This window comes from Equus caballus, chromosome 8 (genome assembly GCF_041296265.1).
Source record: "Equus caballus isolate H_3958 breed thoroughbred chromosome 8, TB-T2T, whole genome shotgun sequence".
Classification (NCBI taxonomy): Eukaryota; Metazoa; Chordata; class Mammalia; order Perissodactyla; family Equidae; genus Equus; species Equus caballus.
The window spans coordinates 70,042,526-70,060,951 of record NC_091691.1 but is presented as its reverse complement, the minus strand read 5'-3'; the positions used below and the strand labels follow the sequence as shown (position 1 = coordinate 70,060,951).

General features: G+C 36.3%; 1 protein-coding gene across 15 annotated transcripts in view; it reads right to left on the bottom strand.

The window, feature by feature from the left end:
• Positions 1-18,426, bottom strand: part of PIK3C3 (phosphatidylinositol 3-kinase catalytic subunit type 3) — a 152,057-nt gene that overhangs the window by 63,776 nt on the left and 69,855 nt on the right. For all 15 annotated transcript variants that reach the window (XR_011441493.1, XR_011441491.1, XR_011441497.1 and 12 more), the window contains 4 exons: positions 17,938-18,123; positions 10,635-10,789; positions 8,666-8,756; positions 2,398-2,465 (listed from right to left, as the gene is read on the bottom strand). Coding sequence is in view for 6 of the 15 variants with exons in the window: in XM_001497768.7 (XP_001497818.1) it covers positions 2,398-2,465; positions 8,666-8,756; positions 10,635-10,789; positions 17,938-18,123 (500 nt within the window). In the remaining 9 variants the exon portion in view is untranslated. The remainder of the gene's footprint in view (positions 1-2,397; positions 2,466-8,665; positions 8,757-10,634; positions 10,790-17,937; positions 18,124-18,426) is intronic.

The following is an 18,426-nucleotide window of genomic DNA, read 5'->3' as shown; positions in this document are numbered from 1 at the left end:
TCTGTGCATGTTCAAAGGAAGAGAATGATCATTTTAAACCAACTATTTGAAATTATTACCCATATTTTCATCCTACAATCACAAAAAGCAGTGTGTACCAAAGTCAGAAGTCCACATCAATAGCTTTTTGCCCCAGGAGTATTTCTGAATATGTAATATGTAGACTGTAAATATAGGAAAAACAATTACTCCTCAGAGAATGAAAAGACATAGTACAAGCTACTGCTTCAATGAATCACAGAAATAGTGGAAAAACACAAATCAAATCTAAATTTGATGGAATGCTTATAAGACTGGGAGCTGGGGGTGCACTTCGTTTCTTATCTACGGAGAAAACAAAGTGCTCTTTCTGAACAAAAACTACTGCCTTGTGGGAAACTGCTCATCCAACAGTTCATCTACTGTTCGGCTGCTTTCAGAATGGTTTAAAAACTCTTCCTCCTTGAAATAGGAGATCAAAGATTCTATCATAACTAATTTCAGATTTTACAATGAAATCTGGTATGGTCAAAAAAATACATAACTTTAAAATACCACATAATCAGTATATTGCACACACAGCTCTTATAATACTGACTACTCTAGACTACAAATTGTCAGCCAGAAAACTTTTCATGAATATTGCAATGAAATAAAAATACCTATAAAGGAATTCTTAGTAAATGATTTAAAAATGTGTAAAATCTTAATTTTAAAATACCTAAGAAGCATATAAGTACTTACTTAAAAACTCAGTAACATGCTCCATACATTTTTTTCATTTCCTTTTAAATATTTACCTAGATTTTCATCAAGAAATATTTTTCCCTAACACCAGTGAATAGACATGCACTTAAGAATTCATATTGGAATATGTAGAACATTAGGAAGCAAGAGGTTTCATTAAAAGGCAATAGCCATTTGGCAATATGAGAAGTTCCAAGTAAACTTTTGAAAGCAAAAATGGTGATTAACAACTACCCAAAAAATCTTGTGGGTATATTTTCAAGGACACACTGAAATTTAATGTGAGGGAAATGTAGTTTTATGAGTATTATATTAAACTGCTAAAGTAAAAGTAAGGAACTATTTCTCTTTCCACTACTAAGGGCAACAGAAAAAACAAATCACAGGTTTCAAAGAGAAGAAAAAGCAACATTTAGTTAAGATTGTTGATAGCAGTTTTCCTTAGAGAACGATAAAGACTAAACTAAACAATTATTTACTATGTAAGTAATGAACACCCGTGTTTGTTAAAAGTGCCTCTGAGTTCGTTACCTATTTCTGGGCTACAGGGGCAGTGTCCAGAATAATGCTGTGTTTGGAGAGCGGGAGAATGAAGGTAAGGCTTGATCTGACCTGCAACACAGTTTCTCTAAACTCAGTCTGAACAAGATAATATTTTGTTTAATTTCTTCATGGAAAGCAAAATGCCTCATTATTCTTCAAAAATACTGAACTTTCAGAATGGACATCTATTAATTTGTACTGTTTAAGTAAACACAGTAAATTGAGTAAGACCAGAGATCATTTCCAGAGTTGAAAAATATCAAGTATATCAAGAAGTTTAAAGTGTTCTCTCAAACCAAATGTACAGAAGACTTCCAGGAGGGCTGACCCAGCTGGCTCTGTCCTTTGTCTGCTCTGTAAACTGGTTAAGGCTCTCTTGTCTAGTGTTTAATCCTATTGCTTTCTTTTATTGAACCAAAATATTTCTCATTATGGCTTAAGCTACTCATCCATTATGCTTTAGAATTCTGTGACAGATAAAGGGAGCCATGCTTCATATTAACTGCATCTCAGGAAGTCAGCCTCTCTGTGCTTTAGTTTATCTCTTTCCTGCAACTCACTCAGGAAATCTGTTCTCATGTAAAATAGAGATACTTATACTTGCCCTGTAGAAGGGACAAATGAGATAAGGTCCCGGGAAGTCCTCTGTAAATAGCAAAGTGCTAGATAAATGATCTAATCTTAGTTCTGCTTCTACCTGGTCAGTTACATCATGCCTCTGCCTTAGTTTCCTCATCTATGAGATAAGTAACTTCAAATTCCAACTTTCTATTTTTACATGATTCAAATGTTTTGGTAAATACTGTGAAAATACACATTCTTAAAGGACTGTGATGTATCATATTTACACTACTTAATAGGGTGAAAGCAAACAGATATCAAACTGAAAAAACCCATGACCTTACCCCGTTTTATCTTAGATCCTGGAAGTTATTGACAGAGAAACACTGGCGCAAACAAGCATTGCCATGAGAACAGTTGTAAAGGGATACAGCTGGATATAAACACTGCACTGAGGCTTTTGATGATTGATCATACCTTATTTTAAACTGCCTTCGTGTTTACATATGGGAAAAAAATAGTCCTAAAGAGTGACAAGAAAATAAACAAGAAAATTATTTCACATACCAGTATAAATAATTAGCCAGTGTTGAGTTTTTGCAGGCTCTTGATATCAAGAAGGTACAGAGATCTTGCTGAAAGAATTAAAAGACATGTATATATATTATATTACCATCTGCTATTAACAAGGAGGAAATAAGAGAATCTACATTTGCCTATCAGTTTGCATCTACGTATCTTATGTCACAGATCAGATTTTCACGCGTCCATCTATCCCTCCATCTCACTATCCAATATTCATTCTAAACCAGGCAACATATGAGAGGCTAAGGACACCATGGTTCCCAGATTTTCTTGTCCTACTGTAAGCTTAACATTTAGTGGAGGAGAAAGACATTAAAGAAACAGTCATAGGGGCCGGCCCAGTGACGTAGCAGTTAAGTTCACATGCTCTGCTGGCGTGGCCCAGGGTTCCTGGGTTTGGATCCCAGGTGCAGACCTATGCGCTGCTCATCAAGCCATGCTGTGGCAGCATCCCACAAACAAAATAGAGGAAGGCTGGCATAGATGTTAGCTCAGGGCCAGTCTTCTTCACCAAAAAAAAAAAGAAACAATAATAGAAATAATTTAGGTTGGGAAGTCAGACAAGGCAGCAATGAGGACATGAAATTTAGGCAAGAGCAAAATGACAGTAGGTATAAAGGCCCTGAACTTGACTGTTGAAGCAATTTTAAAAAGGCTCAACGTAGCTAAAATATAATGGACACTAAAGTAAGGGAGGCTGAACAGGTAGGCAAAGATCAAATTGTGCAAGACCTTTAAGGTCACACTATTGAGTATGGATTTTATTTTCAAAGCAACAGATATTCAACAAAAGATCTTAAGCAGGAGAGTGAGATGATCTGATTTATATTGTATGAAAATGACTCTCGTTGCTCTGAAAAGTACAGACCTGAGATCAGTTAAGATGCTATTATAGTAGTCCAGAAGAGCGAACAGTGAAAGTAGGGATGGAGAGAAGTAGACAGATTCTAAAACTACTTTGGAAGTATTAATAGGACTTGCTGGTGAAGAGGAAGGAGGAAGGAAAAAAAAATTGACAGTAACTCCCAAATTTATGAATTTAACAAATGGGTTGATTTGTTACATTACAGATGGAACTTCCAAATGAGGGACAGGCTAGTGTGGGGAGAGTTGTATTCTGAAATATTAAGTTTGAAATGCCTGTCAGATATACAATGGAGATTAAGTAGGTATTTGGATATATGAATCTAAAACTCAGATGAGAGAAATGTGCTAGAAATATAAATTTGAGTTTATCGGTACAGTCTGGGGCAAGAGTATAAATTGAGAACAGAAGAGGACCCTGAGGAACATTAAGATGTCAAGCAGCAGAGAAAGTGCTGACAAAGGAAACTGAGAAGGAACAGCCAGAGAGGAGAAGAGAAAACAAAGGAGGTACAGGATCATCTAAAACACAAGAGTTAGTTTTCCAAGAAGGGAATCATTTACTTTGCTGAGAGGAACTGAAATGTATGTGCAACCACACATTAAAGTCATTTACTTCTTTAGCAAAGTATGTTTTAATATAATGATGGGAAGCAAAGTCAGGATGATGTGGATTAAAGACTGGAACGAAAAGAAAGAGGGGTCAGTATGTGCAAACAACTCCTTTGAGAAGTTTGATCACGAAGGGAAATAAGAAAATAAGGTGCTGTTTCAAGAGATGTGGTATTAAGGGCGAGTTTTTGTTTCGTCTTCTCTTTTTCATTTCTGAATTTTTAAGATGTGAGATACTAACACACACTTGAATATTTCTATCAGGAAAAGAAGAGAGCATATCTTTGAAGGGAGTTATATTTCTTCTGTGTAAGACAACAGAAAGACAGGATGGGAAGGCATTCACGTCTGTAAACCAGGTGATGGGAAATTGAGGCCATTCTTACCTAGCAGCTTCTACATGTTTCCATTAAGGATGAGGCAGATCTGTCATTTGGAGGTTGGAAGGCAAGGCATGAAGAACAGAGAAGAAAAGTTATGGAAGAGACACTGCAGAGCGGGGAGGACAATCCACTTAGCGCCCAGCTCACGTCTGTGATCATGAATTTATAGTGATACCAACATACTAGGCCATGCGCTTTTCTTTAGTAATATTCAGGCATAGAGAAATTAGGTAATTAATTAGGCTTATCAAGGGGTGAGATTTTGCTGGAGGAACTGAAAGTACTATTAAAAGAATGATTAAAATGATGAGCCATGGGATAAAAGCTATATTCAGAGGAAACCAAATATTGAAGGGGGCTGATGAACACAGAAAAGGGTAAAGATCAATGGATTCGAAGTTTCAATGCAACAGGAGCATTTAAGAAAGTAAGTTAGAGTAATACAAGACTGTTATCACATAGCAGATACATCAGTGCTTTCAGAGGTAGCAGGAATCTTATCTGCAATTCTAGAGCTAAAATCTTAGCACCACATTTTAAATGTAAAACATTTAAAAACCCAATAAGGAAACTCGTCAATCAGAAAGCCATAACACAATGCTGAATCCATGAGTTTAACAGGTAGAATCTAGGCCTAAAGTTTATCTGACTATATAAGAAGGAGAGTATACTTTTACATAATGATGTATATATTTAAACAGAAAATGCATGTGTCTCATTTGACACTATGCTTTTCTCATTAAAAAATTATTTACAGGGGCAGGCCCCGTGGCCGAGCGGTTAAGTTCCCGGGCTCCGCTTCGGTGGCCCAGGATTTGGATCCTGGGCACGGGCATGGCACCACTCATCAGGCCATGTTGAGGCAGCGTCCCACATGCCACAACTAGAAGGACCCACAACCAAAATATAAAACTACGTAGTTGGGGGATTCAGGGAGAAAAAGCAAAAAAAAAAAAAGATTGGCAACCATTGTTAGCTCAGGCGCCAATCTTTAAAATATATATATATATATATATATATATTTACAGAGCATAAATAGAGAAGAATTAAATTTAAAAACATTTGTGAAACAGGTGACATGTCTTATCAATTTTTAAATTCAATTTGTATAAGCAATATTTTAAAATTTAAAAACAATTAGAATAAAAGAATGCGCTTTAGGCAAAAAGAAAATGATCTCATATTGAAGTTCAGAGATATAAGAAGAAATGGTGAATAGGGATACAGCTAAGTACCTCTAAATAATTACTGATTGTCTACAATAACAACATCATCTAATTTGGGGGTTAAACAAGACAGAACTAAATCACTGGATAAAAATTACATACAAGAAGAGATGTGTACTTGTTTTGGAGAAGGATAATACTGATTATGCCAGACTTAAAGTTAAGGATAGTTGTTAAAATATCTAGTATAACCAGTGAAAGAACTGGCATGGACAATATAACCTCCAAGCTGTGGGTGGAGGGATGGGGAGGAGAATCCAGGCAAATACAGACAAGAAAAAAAAGACTAGAAAAAAATAAAAGAAAGAATAGAAAGTATCAAGGAAGATGGTGATCCTTCATAAATAAAATCCAATAAATAAATCCAAATATAGCCCTAATCACAATAAAAACAAATGGTGTAAAAGTTCCAGTTAAAAGACAGAGGGGGGCTGGCCCCGTGGCTGAGTGGTTAAGTTAGCACGCTCCGCTGCAGGCGGCCCAGTGTTTCGTTGGTTCAAATCCTGGGCGCAGACATGGCACCGCTCATCAAACCACGCTGAGGCAGCGTCCCACATGCCACAACTTAGAAGGACCCACAACGAAGAATATACAACTATGTACTGGGGGGCTTTGGGGAGAAAAAGTAAAAAATAAAATCTTTAAAAAAAAAAAGACAGAGGGTTAAACTGATTAAAAACAAAATCTAGCTATATGATATCTTCAAGAGACAAACCTAAAATACAAAGCTACAGAAATATTGAAAAGAAAGGATCAAAAAGTATACCAGTGCATACTAATCAAGACAAAGCTATATGAATATCAGACAAAACAGACTCTAAGGCAAAGAACATGATTAGATATAAAGAGGGTTACTAAACAGTCATAAAAGATTCAATTTACTTGAATGTACCTAAAAAAATAGCTTCAAAATATTTCATGCAAACGCCAACAGAAATACAAGGAGAAACTGATAATTCCACCATTATACAGGGGGAATTTTATCCTAATTCTTTCAAAGATCAAGCAGGAAAAAGCAGCAGCAAGGGTACATAAAATTTCAACAATACAATTAATAAGCTGGCCCTAGTGACATCTGTACAATGCTGTACCCAACGATTGGGGAATATATTTTCTTTTCAAGAACCCATGGAACTTATGAAAAATGACCATATTGGGGCAATGAGATTAACTGAGTTTCTATCTTCTTTCTAACATGTTGCCAGATATACATAGTGGTTTCCTGAAACTCCAAGAAAAAAGGGAAAGGGAAGAGGAAAAAAATGAGACTCCTCAGGTGTCAGGGAAGCGACAAGGATGTTGGTATGTCAAGCCGTGATATGAGGAGAGGGAACTCAGCTCGGCTGGATAGCACCTTGACATCTCTAGACGCTTAATTGTTTCGGGCTACCCCAAGGGTAACGACTGCTTGCCCAGTATTATTACTCCACTGGGGGCAAGGGAAGGGGAGGGGAGCTGCACTCAAGATGATCCCCACTGCTTTCCGGGATAGCATGGATTACCTGAACCCTTTAAAGAACTATTCAGCTGAGAAAAAGGTAAAATGACTTAATCATTGAGGAACAACAGACAAGTTCAGCAGTCACAAAAGAAATATTAGAAATATATAAAACTTTTAATTTTAGCCTAGAAGTTTTGAGTGTGTAAAACCATATTCTGAACATAACTTTCAGAATCCAATCACCTCACACAATCTTCAGTGTAAATCAGCCTGGTTCAAGCCACCAGAAAGTCTCACCTGGATTATTTCAATAGCTTCCAAGTAACAGTTACTTGATCCCATGACCTGTAAGGCCCTATGAGGCTGATCTCCTGCTCTCTCCCTGATCCAATCTTCCACCAAGCTCCCTTTCGCTCACTCCCCACCCAGGCACAGTGGCCTCTGTTGTTCCCCAAAGACATAGGTAAGCTCTGGTCTTAAGGCCTCTGTACTTGTCCCTTCTGCCTGAAATGCTCCTCCCCTACATCGCCACATGGCTGTTCCCCCACCTGCTTCATCTTTACAAGGATGCTATTTTTCCAGGGAGGCCTTCCTTGACCAATCGTTTCAAAATTGCAAACACTGAATCCTACCCCAACACTCTCTATCATCCTTCTCTAATTCATTTTTCTCCATAGAAAATACAGATCATTCTCTCTTCGACTATACATAAATATTACTGACTATCACCCACCCAAAAACTGGAATGTAAGCCCCATGAAGACTCAAGTTTTGACAGTTTTGTTTTCTACTGCATCATCCCCAGCATCTGGTACATAATAAAAGCTCAAAAAATAAGTGTGAGTGAATGAATTACTGAATCAATAAATCAGCATCTTACCTTTGAAAGGGCAAAATAATTAAACTGGAGGTGAATGCTTCCTTAAAGGACTCCCCTAAGGATTCTATGATCTTGTAATTTAAAATTCTTTTTTCAACATTTTCTATGATAGTAAGAGGCAGGCAAACATTCAAACTTTGGTTAACAGTTAAGAGTGAAAACAAGAGTCATTCAGCCATCAACATTAACTCCTAAAATCTGACTAAAAGCAATGTATATATGTTAGAAAAATCAACTGAACTTTCAAATATCAAAGCATGTATTATATGTTTTCAACATCAGGAGTGTGAAATATTCTTCTCAAATTAGAAGTCTTGGGGAGAAATTCAACAATACGTACTGGATCAGCTTCTGCAATGCACTTCCAAATGTACTTTTCAGAGCAGCACTAGCCAAATAGACTGTTTTACCTTAAAAATTAGCCTACTTATCTAAAAGGACTCAACAATTTTCTGTAAGAGTTAAAAACAGCTGCTTAATATATGACCCCTAGTAGCAAAGTCATACATTTCTACAATGTAATCACACCGACAATTACAGTAGTGTTCATAAATATGTTAACAATAAATATTCCTGTTTTCTTAATAAAATATTTAAGCCCCGTTTATTTTCACATTGCATATGAATCCATTTATACGCCCGAAGCACCAATAAAATGCGTTGAATTGAGGATAATCTGGCACTTTTTACTGAGAGGAAAAGTCATAAACATGCATCATAAAACAAGTTATTTAATAAAGTTGTAATATTTAGTTTATTAGTCAAAATCAATGTTTAAAAGACTAACATAAAATGTTTATCTGGTGAGATCTCCTAAAGGAAACTTGGAAAGCTTTGTACTCACCTCCAGACTTTCACCATCTGGACCTTCTTTTGTTTTAGATGCAGGAGGAGGGGAAGACACTGCAGGAAGGGGGCTAGTTATAATCTGGGAGCTGAAAAGATAATAGGAGATAGCACGGATATGAAAAATTTTCTGTCTATAATAGAAGATACACATTTTTTTAGCACAGTTGACCTCACTTGTGTCTGGTTAAAGCACCACTCCCTAAGGTATGTTCTGTGTAACACTGAGTCGCATCATGCTCTGGAAAAAGAGGCTCCATAGTTAAATAATATGGGTAATGAATAGCCTCTTGGAGATTTTTAAGTGCAAGTTTGCATAGTAAAAGGTTTTTTTTTCCTTTTTTTTTTTTAAAGATTGGCAGCTAGGCTAACAACTGTTGCCAATCTTTTTTTTTTTTTTTTTCCTGCTTTATTTCCCAAACTCCCCCAGTACATAGTTGTATATCTTAGTTGCAGGTCCTTCTAGTTGTGGGATGTGGGACGCCACCTCAACGTGGCCTGATGAGCGGTGCCATGTCCGCGCCCAGGATCTGAACCCTGGGCCGCCGCAGCAGAGCACACAAACTTAACCACTCGGCCACGGAGCCAGCCCCTATTAAAAGGTTTTGAAAAATAATGTAGTTTAAAAAGAAGCCCATTTTACTGTAAACCCAAATATATTTTCCAAATATATTTGGCCACAAGACCACCATCACCTCTTTATCTTTTTAAAGAACACACAAAAATTAGTGACCAGCAGACCATAATTTGAGAAATACCGGGTTACAGTTTACATCCGGTCATGAAATCCTAGACTTCTAATAAGACGTTCTAGGTGGCATAAGTTAGGAGGAAAGTAAACAAGCATGATTAGAGACTGAGGATTCCAATGTACAGTGGGAAAAAAACCTAAGGGGTCTCTTCTCTTAAAAATAGAAAAGTCGAAAGCAGCCTAGAGAAGAGAAAACGATTTTTCTTGTTTTTCAGTTCTTCTCCAAATGAAACATAAAAGATAAAAAACAGTACTATCATAAACATAAAAAAAATTCAGAAATATATCTTGATAATTGAAATAATTGGACCGACTCAGGAAATCTGAATTCTAGACATCATTCTGGGGGATTAACGAATCTCATGACCTTCACAAAACAATTTTATAACCACTGAACCTTAGATTTCTAACCCAAAAGTTCCCATTTATCTCAAACTTGAAAATTTTATGAAGAGTAAAATGGCAAAGTAGAAAGAACGTGGGCTTTGGAATCAGCACTACCATTTGCAAGATATAAGACTGTGGGCAATTTACTTAACTTCTTGCTAAGTACTTTATCTCGAAATTAGGGATGTGAATACCTATCTCAGAGGATTATGGTAACGAGTTAATACACGTGGACCACCTCACAGTGTCTGTTACAGAGGTGGGAGTTCTTAACTGCTATTATTGTTCATCCCTGACTTTCAATTCAAGTTAACGTGCTATTTTTTTTTCAGTATAACTACTAAAGAGGTGAAAAGCAGTCAATAAAAATACAACTTTATAATAAAATATTTGAGTCCACTAACATGCCCCGTCCTTCATTTTATTTTCGCATGAACAGTAATAGTACCTAACACTGAGCTCTATGTGTCAGACACTTTTCTAAATGGTTTATGTGTAATTAACTCATTTAATCTTTCAACAACCCTTACATATCAGTTACTATTGCTGTATCCCCATTTTTAAGATGAGAAACTGGGGCCACACAGAGAGTATGTAACTCACACAGAGCCAATATTTTAACACAGGTATTCTGACTCCACAGCCTGAAAATGCTGCTCTGTAAGATGGTAATTTGTGTTCTCTGAGTGCACCTCCCTTATTCATTGGTAAAACTTGGAACTAAGTACCAACTAGGGTTTGGCACATTTGGGAAAAAAGGAAAGGAAGAAAGTTTGAAAAGGGAGAAAATTGTAAGATTTGAAAGTAAGTCCTCCCTGGATATCCATACCTATCTATTTCTGCAGAATTTATTCCAGAATTTGACACACTCTCTGACACTGAACCCTGACTATCCTTCTTGGTAGGTTCTAATCCATTCTTTATGTCATCAAAATTTTCATATTTGAGAGCCTGGACCAGCTGTAATAGGTACATCAACAAATCCTGGAAAAGAAACAAAAAATAAGCTAATATTAGAAAAACATGCAATATGATTATAGGCATAATTTACTCCTAAATACCAAGTTAACAATTTACTTTTATCTACCAGTCATCAGCTGTGTTACCTCTGGCGGGTTACTAGATTACTTAACCTCTTGGTGCCTCACTGGGTCCTCATCTGTAAAACGGACATAATCATAAACCTTAGAGATGAGTCACGAGGATTAAACCACGTCACAGAATAGCGCCTGGCACAAGTTAAGTGGCCAGTAAATGCTTTGTTTAAAGTAGTATCCAGAAAGCAAAGCAAGAAACAAAAACAAAGAAAGGATCAAGAGAGTTCACATAAAACTAAGAAATTGGGGAAGGATCCTTTTTTTCAGCAATAGATCAGATATTGGCATTTTACGTCTAAGATTAGATAAGAGACACCCAATTTTCAAGTTTTCAAAGATTTTCTGTTTTATAACCTTTTCTGGTTTTAAAAATCTTGTGGGTTTTTTTTGGCTGAAAGCTCAAGTTTTAGAGAATTTCAGTTGTTTCTTTACTGGAAAATCCCATAAAACAGGTGTTTTAATTTAATATTCTTGGTTAAGCGAAACGCTTACTTTCCTGCCAATTACCAATAATGGCTTGAAAAAAACAAACTGCTGAGCCTAAATTTTCCATACTTCTATTGACATTCAATGGGATAATTAGGACTTAAAAAGTGCCAATAAAGTAGCTTTAACTTTTCTGAGTTTTCCCTTCAAGTAAAAAGATTCTTTAGGTTTAATGGTTAGGATGGGAAACATTTCCTGTCTTACTCTATAAATGTAGTTCTTAGCCATTCCCAAGGACTATTAAGAATATTCCAAAAATCTTACTTTTAAACAGAATTACAAACTGAAGAAACTCAGAGAGCTGAAAAATATTTTACAAGTATCTATTATCTTCCAATTCCAATTCCGACTCACCTAGTTAGCCCCTTAAAACTCATAATTAGATCATTCTGAGACTTTGTAACTACTGATTCAATTTCAGTCTCATCATTAAGCCCACGAACGAGGTTAAATACCCTGTGAAAATTTCATGGCCCACTCTTTCCTTTCTTATTTGTAACACCTATAGCAATTGTAATTACTTGCTTATTTACTCTGTCTTTTCCACTTTTATATTATATATTTTATATTATAAACTCCATGAGGACAGAGACCACTTTCCCCTTAACTAATACCATATGTATTTTTTTCATAATTTTTTTCTTACACTGACATAGTCAACATTTTTATCATTACCCAAATACTGACAAAGTGCAATTAATACGCATGATTTTACCAGTAAATTTTTTTTTTTTTTTTGAGGAAGATTAGCCCTGAGCTAACGTCTGCTGCCAATCCTCCTCTTTTTGATGAGGAAGATTGGCCCTGAGCTAATATCTGTGCCCATCTTCCTCTATTTTATATGTGGGATGCCTGCCACAGCATGGCTTGATAAGCGATGCATAGGTCCGTGCCTGGGTCCCGAATTTGCGAACCCTGGGCCACTGAAGTGGAGCATGTGAAGTTAACCACTGCACCACCGGGATGGCTCCTAAATATGATTTTTTCACAAAAAAATTAAATGAAAGGTTAACTGGCTTATTCTTATTCAAACATGTCAATGTCAGTGGCCAGGGAAATCAAGTGACTGTATCAGAGCACCTCTCGAGTGCTGTTTCGAAAAACCATTTTTTATTTGGAACAATACACATCTGATTTTCTATTATTTTATTTGAGATATGCAGCTCCAATTGCTACAGGAATACTTAAATGCTTTTTCTAAGAAAAAAAGTGTATTACATAACAGAAAACTGATCTAACTATGTAAGGACAAGTATCCTTCTGGGGAGGTGTGAGTTATTCGTTTCACTGCTAGCCTTCATTACCGAGGCATGCTTCAGAAGGGCTGCTGAATCTATCACCTGTTGTGTTTTCCCAATTATACAAAAGACTAACCACACGAAATCAAAACGGCGGCACTGTTATTAAATTCCCCAACAAGGGGAAATTCAGGGGAAAACTTTTCTCTTTTTAAGTCACTCATCACCATCTGACTTGTTGGTCCATCTGGTATTCTATATTCAAACTAGACTTTCTTTCATTTGTATGAAAATGAATTAACTTCAATAGTAAATACAAAGTCTATTTGCTCATTACATAGTCACATCTTGAAAAATACAAAAGTCCTCCAAGCATGAAGGACCTAAAGCATAAAACAAAAGAAAAATCAGGTTTTCATCTCAGGCTATTCAGTAAAAATCTCCCAAGAGTTATAAAATATTATCTAGATAGTGATCACCATTTTTCTCAAGAACAAGTTAATTCTAATGCTTGAGTGTGCAAATCCAAAGTCCCATGTCAAAACTCACTCCCCGACTGTCCCATTTCTTACTCAATTAGGAGTAGTTCTTCATATAGGCATTTAGTTAGAGAGACACGAGTTCTGATCTTGTCTCCCAGACACCTACATATAGCCTACACTCCTGTTAAAGTGAAATATTTTCTACTACTCCTGTACTCTTCAATCTCCTTGCCTTTGCTCGTATTGCTCTCTCCATTTGGAATGTAAACTCATGTCCAACTGTCAAAATTCTATTCTTCCTTCAATGCCTATCTCAAATGCCACTCCCTCCTTAAAATCTAATAAGGAATCTCTCTCTCCCTCCTTTTGAGCCACACAACAGTACAAAATATCCCTTTAAAAAATCCCTAAATAGAAGAATATTGGCAAGTCAAATTCACAAAGGTATTAAAAAATTGAGTAAGATTTATTTTACAGATGTATGGCTGGTATAACATTAGGAAATCTATCAGCACAGATTTCATATATAGTATATACTATATATATCGATGTTTTTCAGATAGCATGAAGCAATACCTACAAAATATACCTACCTACTATCAACTAGAAGTACCAAAAGAAATCACTAAAGCGGCTAGATGAAAAAATACATATTACAACAAAAACACAGTTTTCCACATTTAACCAACAAACAAAAAAAAGAGATAAAAGGGGTGAGGTAATTCATAACAGTAATAATAATATAATTGTCAGATAAAATTAATTTTTAGAAATGTATAAGATTTTTATAAATTCGAAACTTGAATGAATTAAAAAATCATATATCTCTAGGAGGGAAGATTTAATATCATAATGATGTCAGTTTTTCTCTAATGTAAATATAAATTTAATGTAATTCCACTTAAGATCTTGGTGGAGTTTTAAGAAAATGACAAAATTATTCTAAAATTCATGGGAAGAATAAATATACAAAAATTATAAAGAATTACAAAGGGAGATTTGTCAAACCATATATTTAAAGTTATTATAAATCTATTGTAATTTTTTTTAAGTACAATACAAGCACAAAAATAGAAAACTTGAAGAGGATTATCAGCAAAACGTAAAAGGCCCAATAGTTCCAATGCAAGCTATTTAGTCAAGAATATGGAAAAAAACATATACACTAGTTTGTTCACTAAAATACAGTCATAGCAGAAGACTATAACCTAACTGCCTACTGAAAGACTGACTGGTTAAACAAGTTATAAAACAAACTTGCAGTAAAATATTATGTTGCTGTTTAAAAAGAATAAGAACTACAGGTATCCATAAGGTCTAGAAACACAGTGGTTTTTTTTTTATAGATTAAACATATCTTGACATCATTATGGACATTCATTTGCCTATGTTTCCAGACTTTATGGACACCGAATACATAAGTTGCTAATGTAGGGGAGGAGGACATTTCCTCTCCCCAAATGTGGGTTCGTCTGGCTGGAGAACGAATTAAATTCACATGAGACAGAATAGCAAGAGAAAATTAAACAAAGCTTTATGAGGAACCATGGCCCGGGCCTTTCTTCCCGAAGGAAAAAAGGGCACCGAAGAAGTGGGGTGCACATAATGGTAATATATCCCCAAACAGGGTGTTTCACATGTGATTGAAATGTCCCTTTTACAATAGTCACGAGGTTGCTCTGTCAGCACAGCTCTCGATGGAAACGGCAGATAGGTCTGCTGTCTCAGTGAGCGCCGCAGGGTGGCAGGTGTGTTACCTTGGGCTGGGGGTCACAGATGAGCCCCGCAATCGGTTCCCAGCCTAAAGAAAGATGCTTAATCTTTAAGGAGATGCCAACGTTGGGAGGGGGAGGGAAGTCAGTTACAGGAGGTTACCAGACTAGCACAATAAAATGCAGATTTAAGTCCTTGCCGTTGGTATTGATTAAGAGTTTTTAGAGAGAAGGTCATCTCCTTTCTTCTTCCTGGTACAGAGAGGGAGGCACCTCTTACAGATAGAGATTTACCTTACAAATGTAAACGTGTCCTAACAAAGGGCAAGTTCCACTCCTCAGAGCCTCCTTCCCTGTCCCAGTTTATCAAAAGCAATCAGCCTCAAATAATCCTGATGCCAAAGAGACATATCTTGGGGTGGCCAATTCCAGGTCCCCACACTAATAAGAAAATGTCCAAGATATACTGTTAAGTTGGCAAGTTTTTAACAGTATATACATAGTATAGAAGTATATATACTATATACTTCTATATAGTGAGAAGTATATATACTATACACGCGTAGGTACGCTTGCAATTTGCATAGAGAATACATGAAAGGATATGTAAGTGGCTACCCTTCTGGAGATAAGAAATGGTGGGAGGAGTAGGGCTGTTGCAAGGAGTATTACTGTCTACATTATTTCTTTCATAATTAAAAAGGAAAGCAAATCAGAAAAAAAAAGATGAATATTACAGCAAAGGAATAAAACAAATGCTGTGGGAGTAGGAAACAAAGGAAAATGCTGCTTGCTTCATGGGATGGTTAAGACAGGCTTCCCAAAAGTGATGAGATTTGGGCTGCAGCTTGAAGGATGAAGAGGATCAAGACTCCTCCATGCTGATGAAGTAACACACATAAGGGCATGGCTACTGGACAGACTATGGCATATTCAAGAAATCAGACTAACTGTACAAACATACAACACGGTATTTTTCATTCAAGTTGCCCAAGATGTGGCTATTTAGACAATGTGGCCTTTAATGTGTCTTTTGATGCTATGATTCTGATACCAAAAAAATTCTGAAGTTTTATAAAACCATAAATACTCTATTCCACAGATAATGCAAAAACAAGGGGATATTTTAAACCAATTAGGAACAAAAGGTACATGAATAATTTTAGTATGAAATTTACATAATATAAATGTGCATTCTTTCTGCATATGTGTATAAGTAGTTTTCAAAACCTTGCCCCACAATTCTTCCTTCATAACTATCAAGTGACCTAAGTAGCTACTGTCACTATTTTTTTGGATAGGAAACCGAGGTGAGAATAACGTATAGTGTCCCCAAAGACATATATAAAGGTACACAGAGTCAGAGGAAAGACAAAATTCAGATCTTAATATACATCTGAAGAATCAGTAGTAAAGAATTAAAAACCTTTTGTTTTAGCTGAGTATACATAATTCATTACTGAACTAAGTTCACAGAAAGGGAAATCAAGAGATAACTGCCATACTATTTACGCTATATCTCTAAAACCTCAATTAAAATAACTATCAATAGTTGAATCAATTTTGGAGTTTGGAACACATGCAATGTTTCTACCATTATCATCTATCTCATAATAAAAATTATAAAATGGTCTAAAAATAGTTCAGTATCTGCATGAACACTGATCACTCCAGAGACAACCAAATACCTAGCCTCTAAGCTTGGAAGGGAAGTGACGTCAGACAATCAAAAATGATGATTTACAATTTTTTGATTTAAATCCTGAACTCACATCCAGGGGCTGTCTGGACTACAGCCCAGAGGGCTTTATTTAAACTCTATGACTCATGTCAAACATAGATAGAGAATTAATGACTTAAGTGACATTTCCAATAAACATCAAAATAAATATTTCAATATTTCAAATAAACATTGTAATAAATTTTTTACTTGTGATATAGTAAAGACAACGAAAAAAGAAAAGATAATCACAATGCTTAGATTGCTTTTTGATAGGAGAGTGAAAAACATCCTATTCAGACAAAATTATACAACATCTGAGATTTGCCTCAAATAATCTAGTGGCAGGTAGGGGACAGGAAGGAGAGAGTAAATGGTGTTATAGATGAAACAAGACTGGCTATGAGTTGACAGCTGCTGAAGACAGGTAAATTCTATGTGAGCATTCACTATACGATGTACTTTAGTGTTTAAATTTTACTATAATTAAATATACACATGCACTATCAACCTTAAAATGCTGCATTTTGCTTCCTGATATTCAGATACCACTATGAATTCAAAAATGATTTATTTTTATTTTTAAAAAAAGGTCTTTGATAACAGCTGTTCTATGGGATCAGCATCGAGGCTTGAGAAGAGTCATCCCATATCCCACAAGCCCTAGGGGCTGGCACAAACTATTAGGTTATACTGGAGAACATATTCACTCTATAAAAATTAATAAGTAAAAACAAACTGCTGGATTAGTCTGCCTCATTAGGAATTACTAAAATTCAAAATCCAGCAATGATTTGTGTCAACACAGAGTGTTCCTCCTTCCCTGGTGGCCTTATATGTATATAAATAGCCAGCATAAAGTTTGCAGTCTTTGCTTTCCAGAGGATTCAAAACCACCTTCAGAAAATCTACATATACACCTAATTGTCAGCAGCTGAAAGTTTAAAGAAGGAGTTTGACGGAGAATAAGATGACCATGCATCTCTCTGCTTTAAAGGCCCCAAGGGCTTTCCAAGGCTACAATTAAATGTGGCTTGTTGTATACTGACTGACGGAGGGGATCTGAATTATTCCCTAGCTGGTGCTGCATTAAACCATTTTTCATTAGAATTCCTTTTTCCAGACACAGCAACACAAGCTCTGCTGCAGGTAAATGTCCTGGGAGAGAGTGTCCTATCACGTAACAGATCAGGAAGTAAATTTTCATGTCACAGAGAAGTCCTTGGAGGAATATTTTAATTTTACCTCTGAAAACACACCTAGTATATCCTCTTCCCTTCTAAAATCTCTGTCTCTCTCTTTCTCTCTCTGTCACACGCACACACACGCACGCGGAGTCTATAACCCGTCTCTAGTTTAAAATGTGCCCCGTTGAGGAGGAGTAATGGATAATGTACCTCATCATCTGCCTGTCGCAACCGGGCAACAGCATAACGCCTCACTGTTGGATTGGTGTAATGGGAGGACAACAGCTCCAAGGAATCCTCCACATCCATTGGCTTCCATTTTCCCAGAAGTTCCAATGCCTGTTTGGCCTCCTGAGGTAGATCCCAGTTAACACATTTCAAGAATTTTGTCAAAGCCTAAAATCAGAAAAGATTTTAAAATTAGAAACAAGAGGCATTGCCTGGGCTAGGGAAAGTCAAGAGTGACGAGGCAGTTCCACTTGGTCCTGATGGCAGTCATACAGTCAATGGTAGACTCCTTGCGTAAACGCTAAACAAAGTTATACATATGATCCTAGAAAAACACTACAGGAGAGGGAAAAAAAAGCATGTTCCCTGTAACTCCACATTTCTCAGGCCAAACCACTTGCAGAGCACTATGAATTTTTAAATTTGTTTTGGCTTTTCTTCATTTTGCTTTTGTTATGTTAAAATACTGTA